At 40.5% G+C, this 13,820-nt stretch overlaps 1 protein-coding gene across 4 annotated transcripts in view; it reads left to right on the top strand.

Annotated features, from left to right (window-relative positions):
- The first annotated feature begins 1,532 nt into the window (after positions 1-1,532).
- The window catches only part of LOC106578501 (dihydropyrimidine dehydrogenase [NADP(+)]), a 211,170-nt gene continuing 198,882 nt past the window's right edge, over positions 1,533-13,820 (top strand). For 2 of the 4 annotated variants that reach the window (XR_014381606.1, XM_045702118.2), the window contains exon 1: positions 1,533-1,598. Coding sequence is in view for 3 of the 4 variants with exons in the window: in XM_045702118.2 (XP_045558074.1) it covers positions 1,533-1,598 (66 nt within the window). In the remaining variant the exon portion in view is untranslated. Of the gene's footprint in view, positions 1,599-1,870; positions 2,556-13,820 lie in introns of those variants that run through there. The other 2 variants (XM_082965642.1, XM_014157375.3) reach the window with 1 other exon arrangement.

The raw sequence follows: 13,820 nt of genomic DNA, 5'->3' as shown, positions 1-13,820 counted from the left end.
CTATGTCAGATCTACTAATAGTACCTGAACCTGCGGCGTTTGAAGAATGTAAAATGTTTTAAAATTATCGATGTAATAACAGAAAATACTACAATCCTTGGTGTAATACAGAATGCAGAAAAGCACTAGGTAGCGCTAAAGGAAATATGGTAATAAATAAAACTTGTGAGGGAGAAAGTGAATGTGCTGTTTATGACATCAGAACAAAATGGGATGGACCTCAAAATGATAGACATACTGTGGTAAATGGAAAATATGAATGCTTCTACAGTTCTCAAGATAAAGGGATAGATTTAGGGAATACAACAGTAGAGTGTCACACCATTTGGGTATTAGAAACCGCAGGGGTTCGAAAATTTGGTGAGAAAGGCTTAATCACATATGTGAGAGGGTCATGCGGAAGAATAACTAATGTAAGTCCATCTTTATCAATGCTAAAAAAACAAGACATAGGCATAGCGGATAGTTTTTGGATGTGTGGGAAAAATAAACTGTTGAATGTTTTACCAGCAAAATGGACAGGACTTTGTACATTTGTTAGCGCAATACAGCAGGTTACCATTACTGATTCACAACAACAGAACAGTCCAGAACAGACTATGAGAGGCACACAGTACTACATTGAGCCATGACTACATGGAACTCTACTCCACATCAGGTAACTGATGCAAGCAGTAAATAAATAAAAAACAGATAAAAATGCACCTTATGGAACAGCGGGGACTGTGAAGCAACACAATCATAGGCACAGACACATGCATACGCACATGATAACATACGCACTATGCACACACGTACACATGGATTTTGTGTTGTAGATATGTGGTAGTGGAGTAGGGGCCTTAGGGCACACAGTGTGTTGTGAAATCTGTTATGAATGTATTGTAATGTCTTTCAAATTGTATAACTGCCTTAATTTTGCTGGACCCCAGTAAGAGTAGCTGCTGCCTTGGAAGCAGCTAATGGGGTCCATAATAAATACAAATATCTGTCCTATCCAGTTGTCTACTCTCTCACTTCTCCGTCAACTGGAGCTGCAGTCCTTTCACCCCCTTCTATGGCTACAAATGTATGGGGCCTGTGCTTTTAATTTGCAATGATACATACATCAAGTAAGCTAGCTAATAGGAAGTTATATCTAGCTAATGATATTTGATTCACTTAGCTATAGAGTAAAGTTATCTAGCAAGCATCTTATACACAGTGGCCTACTAAGTGTAGGTAGCTAGTTAATGTATTTACATGAATAGGTTCTCCCACTGCCTCAGTTTTTTGGGGTCCTTAGAAAAATGAAATAATCTGCTTTTAGCTTGTATTTCGGCCAATTGTGAATAAAAGAGTGCAAGGGTGAGGGGTAAGGAGAACTGTGGCTTGACTAGAACAGTGGTGATAAGTGACCAATGCTAGGGTGAGGGTTGAAGAGGAGGGGTTGACTTTGACTAGTCTCTAGTGTGTTGATATTTGATTAAGGGAGGCTTGAGGAGGGAGAGTGACACTTGACTTGCGCAGGATGAGACGTTTGAGAAGGAGGAATGAGAGTTCCTAATATGTATTCCATACATCAACTTCCGCACGCTGCACGAGGTGGAACTTCGAACGTAGGCAAAAACTGCTTCTCCAATATAAATCCCCGATCACACTTGAGGTGATGTCATGGTGACGTTGGCTTATGCCGCGTTCAAAACAACTTGGAACTCGGAAATCTCCGACTTCAGTACATTCAAGACATCTGGGAACCGTTTTGAAAGGTCATCCAACTCGGAATTCGAACTCGGGCCTCTTTCTAAAGGTCGACTTTCTGACCTAGATTACTGAAGTCATGATTTCAAAGTTCCCGGTTGTCTTGAACACAACATAGCTAAACGCACGTCGTCAAATCAAAGGCAGATATAAAATGTTTTTTTAACGAAAATTAAAACGTGTCCGTTTTTGACTTTCACGGGGTTCGAGTAATAACATGTTCAACTACTTAAGACATTGGCTCGAATCTAAGTTGTGCCTTTAGATTTCTAGAAAACTAATAACAAAGGAAGATTGTTCACTTCTCTCATTGACTTCTCAAAAAACGGCCTAGTCAGTTTGGTCTGTTTCGCAAGCGTTCCCAGAAGTCTCCCCTCTGGTTTAGAAACCAGTGGAAACTCCGTGTTCCAAGTTTCGCTTCTGATTTTTTTTGATTCCTCAATTCCGTATGGTCCTAAACGAAGCAAGAATAACAACAACCAGTCAGTATCATTTCGAAACTAACGTTATCCATATCAAGCTTAGGCTATACATCGCCAAAAGAAACGCCAATGACTTGGTAACACATACTTTAGAAAATATAGAATTAAGACAGATACTAGTCAGGTAGGAGATCCCTAGATAACGTTAGCTGCGCTCGGCTGTTCTGCTCCAAACTATTGTGGCGTTTGTAAATATTGTATCAAGAAATCAAACAGGTCACTGATAGCATACAACATAGTTTGCGTTTCGCACGCCCTTTTTTATTTTGACAACTCACATTTCTTCGAAAGGCAATGTCTAGAATGCTGAGCAAGGATCTTCCGGATATCGAGGTATAAGGCTACTGTAAATGCATTATTATTCTGCTCTATCAAATACTGCTGTATCAGAAACGTTAATTCGCATTTTTGTTGCTGTGTCACTTATCACATGTTGCATGTATTCGATATCGAAACAAGTGTCATTATTGACAGTATAAATGACATTATTGTCATGTATTTATAATTCAGGTGCTTTACCAATACAAAGGGCTTGTTTTGGTATGCTTGTATGAGGAATAGATCTTTATGTTTCCCACTAAAACAATGGTTGAAAAAAATCTGCTTTATCACAGCAACTACCCTATCATACTTGCAAGACAGTTAGAAATAATGGTAAGTTAACGTTGAATAATGGTGTATTGATATTTTGTTGTGGCAGAGATTTTCAGAAGTTTTTTCACTGTGGACAAGAGGGATGCCTTGAAGTTATTGGGGCAAGTTTATCCTGTGGGTGTTGGTTTGTTTTGAGTCAGAGTGTATGCAGTTTGTTTTTGTTATGTGTTTTGGAAATAATATAATAGAATATAATACAATGGGATATAATATAATATTCACATAGACCTTATTGTTTTGCAAAGCAAACAAATGGCATATCATCTGTTGCTTTCTTGAGTCAAACCCAGGCAATGGATGTCTATTGTTGTATTGTTGGTTTTATGCTGCACCTGGTATTGAATCAAAACTAAATTATTTATCATGTTTCCATTATACATGCCCATTTTTCTTCCATTTTATGAAATCCATTACTACTGTGTATGGAATTACTTAATCAATTAAATGATATACTTTATAATAAATACAATAACCACCAACACGCTTGTATATACGAGGAAGGGATCAGTCTAGGAAATCCTATTTTACCAGGAGTATTTCTTATTCATTATGGACGGAATGTACAGTCTATTGAGATAATACCATCCACAAGTGTTCTGTTCTGCTAACTAACACACCATAGAGATCATGTGGACATCACATGGTCATTTTCACTGTTCCCTTCTGCTGCCTGTTCCAGTGGAATGTGCAGGCTATAGGCAAGGGTCAACTTATCACTTCCTGAGACATTGGAGAAAACTTGCTGTTGTCTAATCCGTTGCTGTGTGTGTTGGGACTTGTGCATGCTTCTCTACAAGTGTAAACAAACATTACTTTGCAGCATGTAGTACATAAGAATGTTTGTGAATGACCTGTGCTCCCCAAAGAGCAATTCATTTAAGCAAGTAAGTCATTGAGTACTCAAACTCACATGTTTAAGCATAGTAATTGTAGCGTCTACAATTTGACCAAAAGCACAAAGGGTATGATGATGATTGAGAAATCTAATGACTTTAACTACTTGGCTAGTAGATAATTGAAAATGGGTTAACCATTAGCAAAGAAAATGCATCTGAGGTGCAAAGGTTTTATCCCTGAGTGAACTCGGATTAATGTTTTGCTCTTGAGACTGAGAGCCAATAAGTCAATGGGGTTTTCTGCTGAGGAAGGAGAGGGCCCCAAGAGGTGGGGGTTATCCTGGAACACTAAACACTGTACATTTCTTGGAAGAAAGGTTTTAAGTTTCACATTGCAACTGTCTCTGTCTTTCCACATGCTATTTTTCCCAGGCTAGTGAGAGATGGGTGTGTTCGATCAATTTCATACAACAAGATGACAATGAACTATCAATGATTTTGTGGTTTCAATAGCCTCCACATCTATTAAACTGGTTACTTGTTCTTAGAGACAAAGTTAAGTAAAAATGTGGGTCTGGTTTAGCCATGACTTGTAAGGTTAATGTTTTCCTATTGCTCAACACCCACTGTTCCCACTTCCCTGTAGCTCAGTAGGTAGAGCATGGTGTTTGCAACGCCAGGGTTGTGGGTTTGATTCCCACGGGGGGCCAGCACAGAAAAACAAAAATGTATGAAATGTATGCATTCACTACTGTAAGTCGCTCTGGATAAGAGCGTCTGCTAAATGACTAAAATGTAAATGTGAAATGGGTGGAATAAGTTGAGGAATCCTGAGTAGGCTACATAACTGAAGCTGTTCCATAGGTCTGTGTGCAGTTGTTAAGCAGAATATCAGGGTTTCTGTTGCAGTTCTATATTTATTTCCATGAATCCATTTGGAGTAGTCTACTATAAGATGTCATCCTTTGTATTATGGGGTGGCAGGTAGCCTTGAGGTTGGGCAAATAACCAAAAGGTTGCTAGATCGAATCCCCGAGCTGACAAGGTAAAAATCTGTTGTTCTGCCCCTGAACAAGGCAGTTAACCCACTGTTCCTAGGCTGTCATTGTAAATAAGAATTTGTTCTTCACTGACTTGCTTAGTTAAATAAAAAATATTCTAATGAGCTCTGCCCCTAAAACAGGAGCAAATTTGGTTGGATGGACCAAATCTGTACCAATCGTAGATGTCTATGTTTCCCAAGTTTGGACATCACAGCAAAATACTGTGGAGTTTAGTACAGTACTGTTAGGTTCTGAATAAACAGATTAAAAACTCACAGACAAGAAAATGCTCAAACCAAGTTTATTCACTCACTGGGTTATACAGCTGCAAAGACATGATTACATATATGTATACCCTCTTACTAGGCGGAGTCAACTCCTTGCACAACTAGAAAGCCAAGGCATCTCTGTTGCTAATCAGGAACTTTAATTGGTTCCTCTCACTGGTGTTGTCATGGCCCTGCCTGATGCTAGAACCTCCGAGGGCATGGAAGTCTATGTGTGTGTAATAGGACTGTTCCTTCTCACTTCATATGACTTGACCTCGGGACGAATTCCTCACCCCTCTCTAGCTGTCCTAACTTGTCAGTGACTGAAACCAGACTGTTGCCCTTTGCCTCCCTCTTTAGGAGCCATGATATTTACAGTAACAATAACATGTTTAACAGAATGTAAACTTTCTGCACTCCCCCTTGTCTCACTCAGTAACTTTCCATACACCTAGTTCTCATCCACCCTCCATTGACTCCAACACATACATTCCTTATATATGTAAAGTAATCAATAAGGTCTGGTATGGTAACATGAATACGTATATTTCAAGCTAGAATCCAACGTTACAGTAAAGAAAAGTATAGTAGAATAATGTAAAATCGCCAACCCTAGCCTCTGTGAAGTGAATAGCAAAGCATCTTCCCCTAGAGCCAGTTCAATTTCGACATTATAGTGTTGTTTACCTGAAAAGATCTGATATTATTTAGCTTTTTAGCACACTTTAGTCGCTTGGATCTAGCTGGCTTAAAAAGCCTTGGTTCAACGCTGGACTGAGGGAATCTAATGGAACCTTTTATGAAGGCAGTAGCCACAGTGGAGTGCAGTAAGTCAAACCCTTCATTAGCATCTTTATTCAGGGACTAATGGCAACAGTGACGTGACCTTCTTCCTGCCTCTGCACTTAAAACCATCACTAAACTACTCCTGCCTGCCATTGAAAATGGCTTTTTAAATCTCATTATAATTGCCATCTCTGGTGCAATTAAATACTAAACATTTTTTCTCCTGCCAGCCATCCCGTCCTCCTGTCAGATGTCTTATTTTAATATCCACGGACGGCACCCAGGCACTCATATCAGTTAAATGTGTAGCATGTCTTTTGTGTGCGTGTGCATGTAAATTATTAAAACCTTCCTGGATTTCTATTAGTGTTGATTTTATAAAACCCAGAGTGTGTGTTCCTGTATGGCTCAGTCGGTAGTAGATTAACACGGGTAATCGGGATCCCGAGAGTTTCCCGGGAACACTCTTTGTTTACATTTCCCGAAAAAATAAAATGACAAGACCCAGGAAATACATTTTAAAAATGCCCCAATGTCGCACTAATGCAATTCCACAAAATACACAACATGCTCAGCAGCAGATTAGAAAACATTTAATGGCACGTTATCCAAATAGGTTGTCGCGTGGAAGCTTTTAGCCTACCGTATTTACTTCACACAAAGTCGGCATAATTTAAAAAGCACACACATAATTGATACTGCCGGACTGTACAACCGACCCGAATGCAGTTAATAAACCATACAGGAAACCCCTACAGTATAGCCTACAAAACAACATGTGCCTATTTGAGCTGTCATTGTGACTCTTCAGAAACTCCCAAATTTAATAGGCCTATGCACAATTCACTACATAGGCATCCCTGTCGCATACACGGCATCTGTTAACAATTCAGACAGGCATGAGGGAAACTTCTATCTTCTCCTGTCCCACTGAAACCCAACATCCTGACTCCTGTCTTTCATGAAAATTCCTAACTTCATTCTGTAATCCATAGGCTGCATTATCAAAGCACGTCGCTTGCTTATGCATGTCAAAATAACGCTATAAAATGTTTACCTCTTCTCTGCACTGTCTGGTATTGCTGCCCATTTGAGAGCTTCGGTAGAGAATGTGCCCAACAAACAGTATGAGAGTAGATATGGATATTTTTAAAACCGAGTTGGTCCCGCTTAAGATATTTAAACTATTCCCAGTGTTTATTTCCCGTTATCCATGAGCTGATCTGCTATCTGTATAATCATCAACTCGATTTAGCCAAGTATAGGAGATATTCTGTCATTCGTTGAAGGAGGTTATCTAGCAAGCTTACAACTTTGGTCATTTGACTTTTTTGTTTGACTGCTGTTACAAAGTTTGTGTCCTATACTCATTTTATGTGATGTCGGAGCTCCTGTCTGCCCACACTAGTCGCCGCTCAACTCCATCATCAATTGTGAAGTTGAGTTTAGTCGGTTATGTCGAGATCGCTACTGCTGAAATGCGCTGAATTAATTTAGGAACATGATAACGCTCTGAATTCATGAATGGCCTGTTTCCCAATTCACAACATTGTCATTGGCAATCAAAGATAGTTACTCTATCATTACTAAATATCTGTTTAATTTGCTCTAGAATATTTACATTGTGGCGCAGCCAAGCCGACATGGTGGCGCAGCACCCCTCTTATTTGGGGAGAACCCTGGCATAGTGACCATATCTTGGTTTTGAATAGCTTTAAATGGGCATTTTTTTTTGCTATTTCTTGGGACTCTTGGGATAAATATGAATTATTCCCGGTATTGAAACTTGCTAGATTTTCGGGAAAATCTGAATCCATAGTGTGTAGAGCATGGTGCTTGCAGGGTTGTGGGTTAGATTCCCGGGGCCACCCATACGTAAAATGTATGCACGCATGACTGTAAGTCTCTTTGGATAAAAGCATCTCAAAATGGCATTTAATATTATTATTATAGAAATGGGTATGATTCTTGTGGTAGCAGAGCAGACCCTATGTCTTTCCATAACCTGGTTGTCTGGGAACACTGACTTGCAAATGATGGGTCCAGGCTAGCTATGAAGTGTTACTGAAATGATTTAGGCTGCCTTGGAAGATCCTCGTATTAGTTGGGTTTTTGTCTGAGTGCTGTGGTTGCTTATGAGTTGCTTACATGGTGTAGGAAATGGACATTTTCATTATTTATTGTTTTACATTTAATCCATGGCATCCTCAAGGGCCAATTGGGGCCAACAAAGATAATCTGCCCAGATCTTTAAAAATGCTATATGAGGGTGTGTATTGAAAAACTATTATTGAATGAGGCAGTTTCAGTCCCAGTAAAAGAAGCATATTGTGGTGAGATAAACAGCTAGAGGGAGTTTATGTAAGGCATTTGCTGTGATAATCTTCAACATCTTGCTGAGTGTACTAGGTACGTGGAGGCACTGGTATCATTTCAAACATACACACCCAGACAAGCACATCTCAGAAGTGACACCCAAACCGGTGGACCGGTAATTGCACTCCTGGCCAGGTTTGCTCAGATTGCGCTTTTAATCAATCAACAAAGCAGAGATGATCCTTGGGCTTGTCAGAGAGGCAGAGAGAGAGAGGCAGAGAGAAGGGGGGAGAGAGAGGGGGGGGGGGACTTGAGAACAGCCAGCCGAGACTGTGTCCTCTCCTTTTCCTCCACTGCACAATTTACTGCCACCTCTGTACCCTAGGGGAGGAGAGCAGTCTCACCTGATCACATGTGACCCCTCTGTCTGCTGCAATCTCCGTCTGCAAACTCAATCCCCTCTGTGGAGTTCATACCCTAGCCCAGAGCCCCCCCCCCCCCCCCCAAGACACCAGGCAAGGCAAGGCAGGGCTGGCTTGGCTTGTCTTGGCTTGGCTTGGCTTGGCTTGCTTACACACCCAGATAGCATGTGGCATATTGAACTTTTTTTCTTTCCTTCTCCTCTCCTCATTACCCCTCCCTCCCTCTGCTTCCATCCTTTCCTCAGAGAGCCTCAGATAAGACCTGAGACTAGACTCACTCGGTCATCAAGCCCTGATTTCTTTTACACTTCATTTACCTTCTGCTTCTGTGCTAATTGTTTTCCGAGCCTCAACATGGCCAGGGACACTTTTCAAAGGCCATGTAATGAGCCTTTGGCACATAGTGCCCATTACCAAAATTAAAGCCTGTTACCGTAGCGAGCGCATGGTTTGTTTCAGGCGTCCACAGTATTTGTCTGTCTGTCTGTCTGTCTGTCTGTCTGTCTGTCTGTCTCTTTCTCGCTCTTGCACAGACACACACATGCACACGTACAAACACACAAAATGCACACATAAAACACTATCAACAATCACACGGTAAATGGCAGGAGCCTTTACCAGGGGATGCCTATGCTTTATGAACTATTGTCGTTGGTTGCCTGGTTCGTTTAACTTGGTGCTGCAATGCCGGGAAGTGAGTGCAACTGATCTGTACTCTGGGACTAGCTTCTTTCACTGTAGCTGGCTCAGTCTGTAGGGGCTAGCAGATGGCCTGTGATAGTCTATTTCATCTCTTTTGATTCAGTGTCTTTTAAGTCTGGGAAGAGAATACATGCTGAGTTTGGTGGGAAAGACTGTTACTCTTATGTCAAGAGAGAATGTAAATGCACTATGTACAGTTGAAGTCAGAAGTTTACATACACCTTAGTCAAATGCATTTAAACTCAGTTTTCACAATTCCTGACATTTAATCCTAGTAAAAAATCCCTATCTTAGGTCAGTTAGGATCACCACTTTATTTTAAGAATGTGAAATGTCAGAATAATAGTAGAGAAAATGATTTATTTCAGCTTTTATTTCTTTCATCACATTCCCAGTGAGTCAGAAGTTTACATACACTCAATTAGTATTCGGTAGCATTGCCTTTAAATTGTTTAACTTGGGTCAAACGTTTCGGGTAGCCTTCCACAAGCTTCCCACATTAAGTTGGTTGAATTTCGGGCCCATTCCTCCTGACAGAGCTGGTGTAACTGAGTCAGGTTTGTAGGATCATTGCTCGCACATGCATTTTTTTTGGGGGGGGGGGGGTTGTTGAGGTCAGGGCTTTGTGACGGCCACTCCAATACCTTGACTTTGTTGTCCTTAAGCCATTTTGCCACAACTTTGGAAGTATGCTTGGGGTCATTGTCCATTTGGAAGACCCATTTATGACCAAGCTTTAACTTCCTGACTGATGTCTTGAGATGTTGCTTCAATATATCCACATAATTTTTCCTCCTCATGAAGCCATCTATTTTGTGAAGTGCACCAGACCCTCCTGCAGCAAAGCACCCCCACAACATGATGCTGCCACCCCCGTGCTTCACGGTTGGGATGGTGTTCTTCAGCTTGCAAGCTTCCCCCTTTTCCTCCAAACATAACGATGGTCATTATGGCCAAACAGTTCTATTTTTGTTTCATCAGACCAGAGGACATTTCTCCAAAAAGTACGATCTTTGTCCCCATGTGCAGTTGCAAACTGTAGTCTGGCTTTTTTATGGCGGTTTTGGAGATGTGGCTTCTTCCTTGCTGAGCGGCCTTTCAGGTTATGTCGATATAGGACTCGTTTTACAGTGGATATAGATACTTTTGTACCTCTTGCCTCCAGCATCTTCACAAGATCCTTTGCTGTTGCAATTGGGTTTGATTTGCACTTTTCGCACCAAAGTTCGTTCATCTCTAGGAGACAGAACCCGTCACATTCCTGAGCGGTATGACGGCTGCGTTGTCCCATGGTGTTTATACTTGAGTACTATTGTTTGTACAGATGAACATGTTACCTTCAGGCGTTTGGAATTGCTCCCAAGGATGAACCAGACTTTTTTGTGTCTACAATTGTTTTTCTGAGGTCTTGGCTGATTTCTTTTGATTTTCCCATGATGTCAAGCAAAGCGGCATTGAGTTTGAAGGTAGGCCTTGATATACATCCACGGGTATACCTCCAATTGACTCAAATGATGTCAATTAGCCTATCAGAAGCTTCTAAAGCCATGACATAATTTTCTGGAATTTTCCAAGCTGTTTAAAGGCACAATCAACTTAGCGTATTTAAACTTCTGACCCACTGGAATTGTGATACAGTGAATTATAAGTGAAATAATCTGTCTGTAAACAATTGTTGGAAAAATTACTTGTGTCATGCACAAAGTAGATGTCCTAACCGACTTGCCAAAACTATAGTTTGTTAACAAGAAATTTGTGGAGTGGTTGAAAAACAAGTTTTAATGACTCCAACCTAAGTGTATGTAAACTTCCGACTTCAACTGTATTTATGTGTAATTATTTGGGGTACAGTCATTGTATTGAATTTGAGGGCCAGCAAGGCCAACAGGGAAAAAAGACAGGTCGCAGAAGCCTTAACGTTGATAGACAGGACAGGAGCTGTGTAACTCCTGAATGTAGGAGTGGGTGGATAAAGTGAGTGAGTGGATACATTTAAAGCTATCGTAACATTTTTGCATGCTAGAGCGAAAACCCAAAAGCAGTAGACTGGTCCCAGATAAGTTTGTGCTATCTTATCAACTCCAATGTTTGTGCCGAACAGCTCAAACAGATTTTGGACCAGGCTACAACAGCAGACTTAACTTAAAGGAGAGACACGACACAACCATGTTGGCTGGAAATAGAAATGGTTGGTGTTCTTGGTGTTCTGCTCTGTTGGGTGACATGAATACATGCATGACTTAGTGAGTGGACATTATGGCACAACACCACCACTGCTCTTATGTCTCCACACAGACTGGCCAGGCTGTGCTGTGTGGGAGGTCACACTGGGATCCCACTGCTTTATCTCTCTGTCTCAAGGAGAAAGCTTTATGTCTTTAACCCCAAGTCTACAGCAAGCAGCTTGTCACCTACTCACATTTTGGGAATGGTATGGATAATCTTTATGTGGCTGTTTTGTGTTGAAACTGTATTGAAATGGCGTGCTGTGTCGTGACCGGCTCGTCAGTGCAAAGGAACGAGAGTTCATGTGTGAGATGGTACCTTTTAGATAGGATAGGACTGTTTGCCCTGCAATACAGACAGTACACAAATTCCATAGCTGAATAGATTCATATTTCTGTTGAACGTGCCATTTTTTTTTGTTGCACTGTTTCTCCTCATAAAGGAGAACAAATTATATCCTTGGCCTATATTTAATATTGCTGACCCAAAGGCTGTTGCTCTCTCTCTCTAACGGCAGATCAATATGTGGAAATTCCTTTATTGATTCCAGCAGAAGAGTAAGGATTACAAGCTAGCTAGTTACCTTGGAGGTTCCTCGGACAACCTGATGCTGTAACTTGTCACTCTGATCTTAAAAGCGAGTCTCGGCGCACATTTTTTTTTAAACTTTTTTTTTTCAGTGTCGTCCACGATTTATCAGCATTTCTCTGTTTCTCTCGTCTATCATCCTTGAAATCCAACTTCTCCCACATGGTGACCTCTGACATCACCTACTAAGGAAATTACCTCAAACAGCATTTTGGCAATTAAACGCAACTACAAAACATTATTTAAAAAAGCTATCTATTAATATGCTTTTTGAACACTATAATTTGTTTACAAGCCTGATAGCCGTACTTTTAGTTTATGGTTGACAGCTTGTTGGCCATTAGCCAATCGGGCGTTTCTCAACTTTTTCAAAGCACGTGAATGCATCCAACTGGTATTTATGACTTCACAACTGGTAAATTCCGACCTCCTACTTGGAGTTCAAGGATGATAGACCCGTTTCCCACCAGTAATTACCAGTTGGAGGGCCATTCAAATAGATTTTTCCTAGTCGTATGTGTTAAAAATAGACAACGATAGAGAGATCATCTTCATACCTGTATATATCCCATTATGGCATCTGTGAGTGCACTGGCAGCGCCATTGAGGCCATCTCCATTTTAAAGTAGTCCATTTTATTCTTCTATTACTTCTATGAGTTGGCAAACAAACTGAAAGCGTGTATACTGCCATCTAGAGTGTGTTGTTTGAACATGTATAATGCCAAGTATGGCAATTTACTGCCACCTACAGTTATGGAATGTTTGCTTATGAGTATAATTCATTGGCACCACTCTATGGTGGTAAATTCCCACTTCCCTCTTGGTTACGGACACAGCATTATTAGCGGAGCAGTTGTGCCTGCCCTTTTCTTTCCTAATCAATAGTTGCTTCATTTTGTGCAATAAATTACTTTGACCTTCATGTTGTTGCTATAACAGACCTCCTAGGACTTGTCATGCAAGACATACACCCGAGCTGGAGCTCCTGGGTATGCAAAGCAGTGTGTGTGTGTGAGTGAACCCTATTAATTCTATTAGTATCAACTCTATTGTTTAATTCAGAAAGTAGGCTTCACCTCCGAGTTAAATCTGGAGGCATTAGCTAGCTAGCGCTAGCTCAGTAGTTTACCATGTTTTTGTGACCAACTCAACAGTCTTTACTCCAATCTCAGCTGACTCCTTCTTGCCTACTCTGTCTTTCTCTCTCCTTCTAGGTTCAAAACTATATGGCTGTAGTCCGGTGAGTCATTGTCAAAAGAAACAAACTCGCACACAGCCATCTGGTGCAGTCAAGTGGCTCAGCATTCCAAAAGTATTCACCTGTTTCTACGTCAAGCTAGGACAATGTTCTATTTCATGTTTTTATGGCCCACGTTCAGCCCAGCAGTATATATAATCAATTACATCTCCAATTTACAATGACATATCAGATTGATACATATATGCACTACTTATTATATATACAGTGGGCTCCAAAATTACTGGCACCCCTGACTGGCAATGTACAAACAATACTTATTAACAATAATATAAACAATATAATTATAGAGAGAAACTCAAAATACCAAACATGTGAGAAATACTGTACTTCATTAATGTTTCAATGGAACCCACCAAAATAATTTATTGATTTAATAAAAAATCACTGTCCTCCAAATCAAGGTTTCACAATTAATGGCACCAGTAAAGATTATTGTAAATAACATCTACCAAAATTAAACCAGGAATGAAATGAGGTAACACGCATGCAATAT

Source organism: Salmo salar, chromosome 19 (genome assembly GCF_965601325.2).
Source record: "Salmo salar chromosome 19, fSalSal1, whole genome shotgun sequence".
NCBI classification, from domain to species: domain Eukaryota; kingdom Metazoa; phylum Chordata; class Actinopteri; order Salmoniformes; family Salmonidae; genus Salmo; species Salmo salar.
Note: the sequence above shows the minus strand (reverse complement) of the source record. Positions and strands in the feature narration are given on the sequence as shown.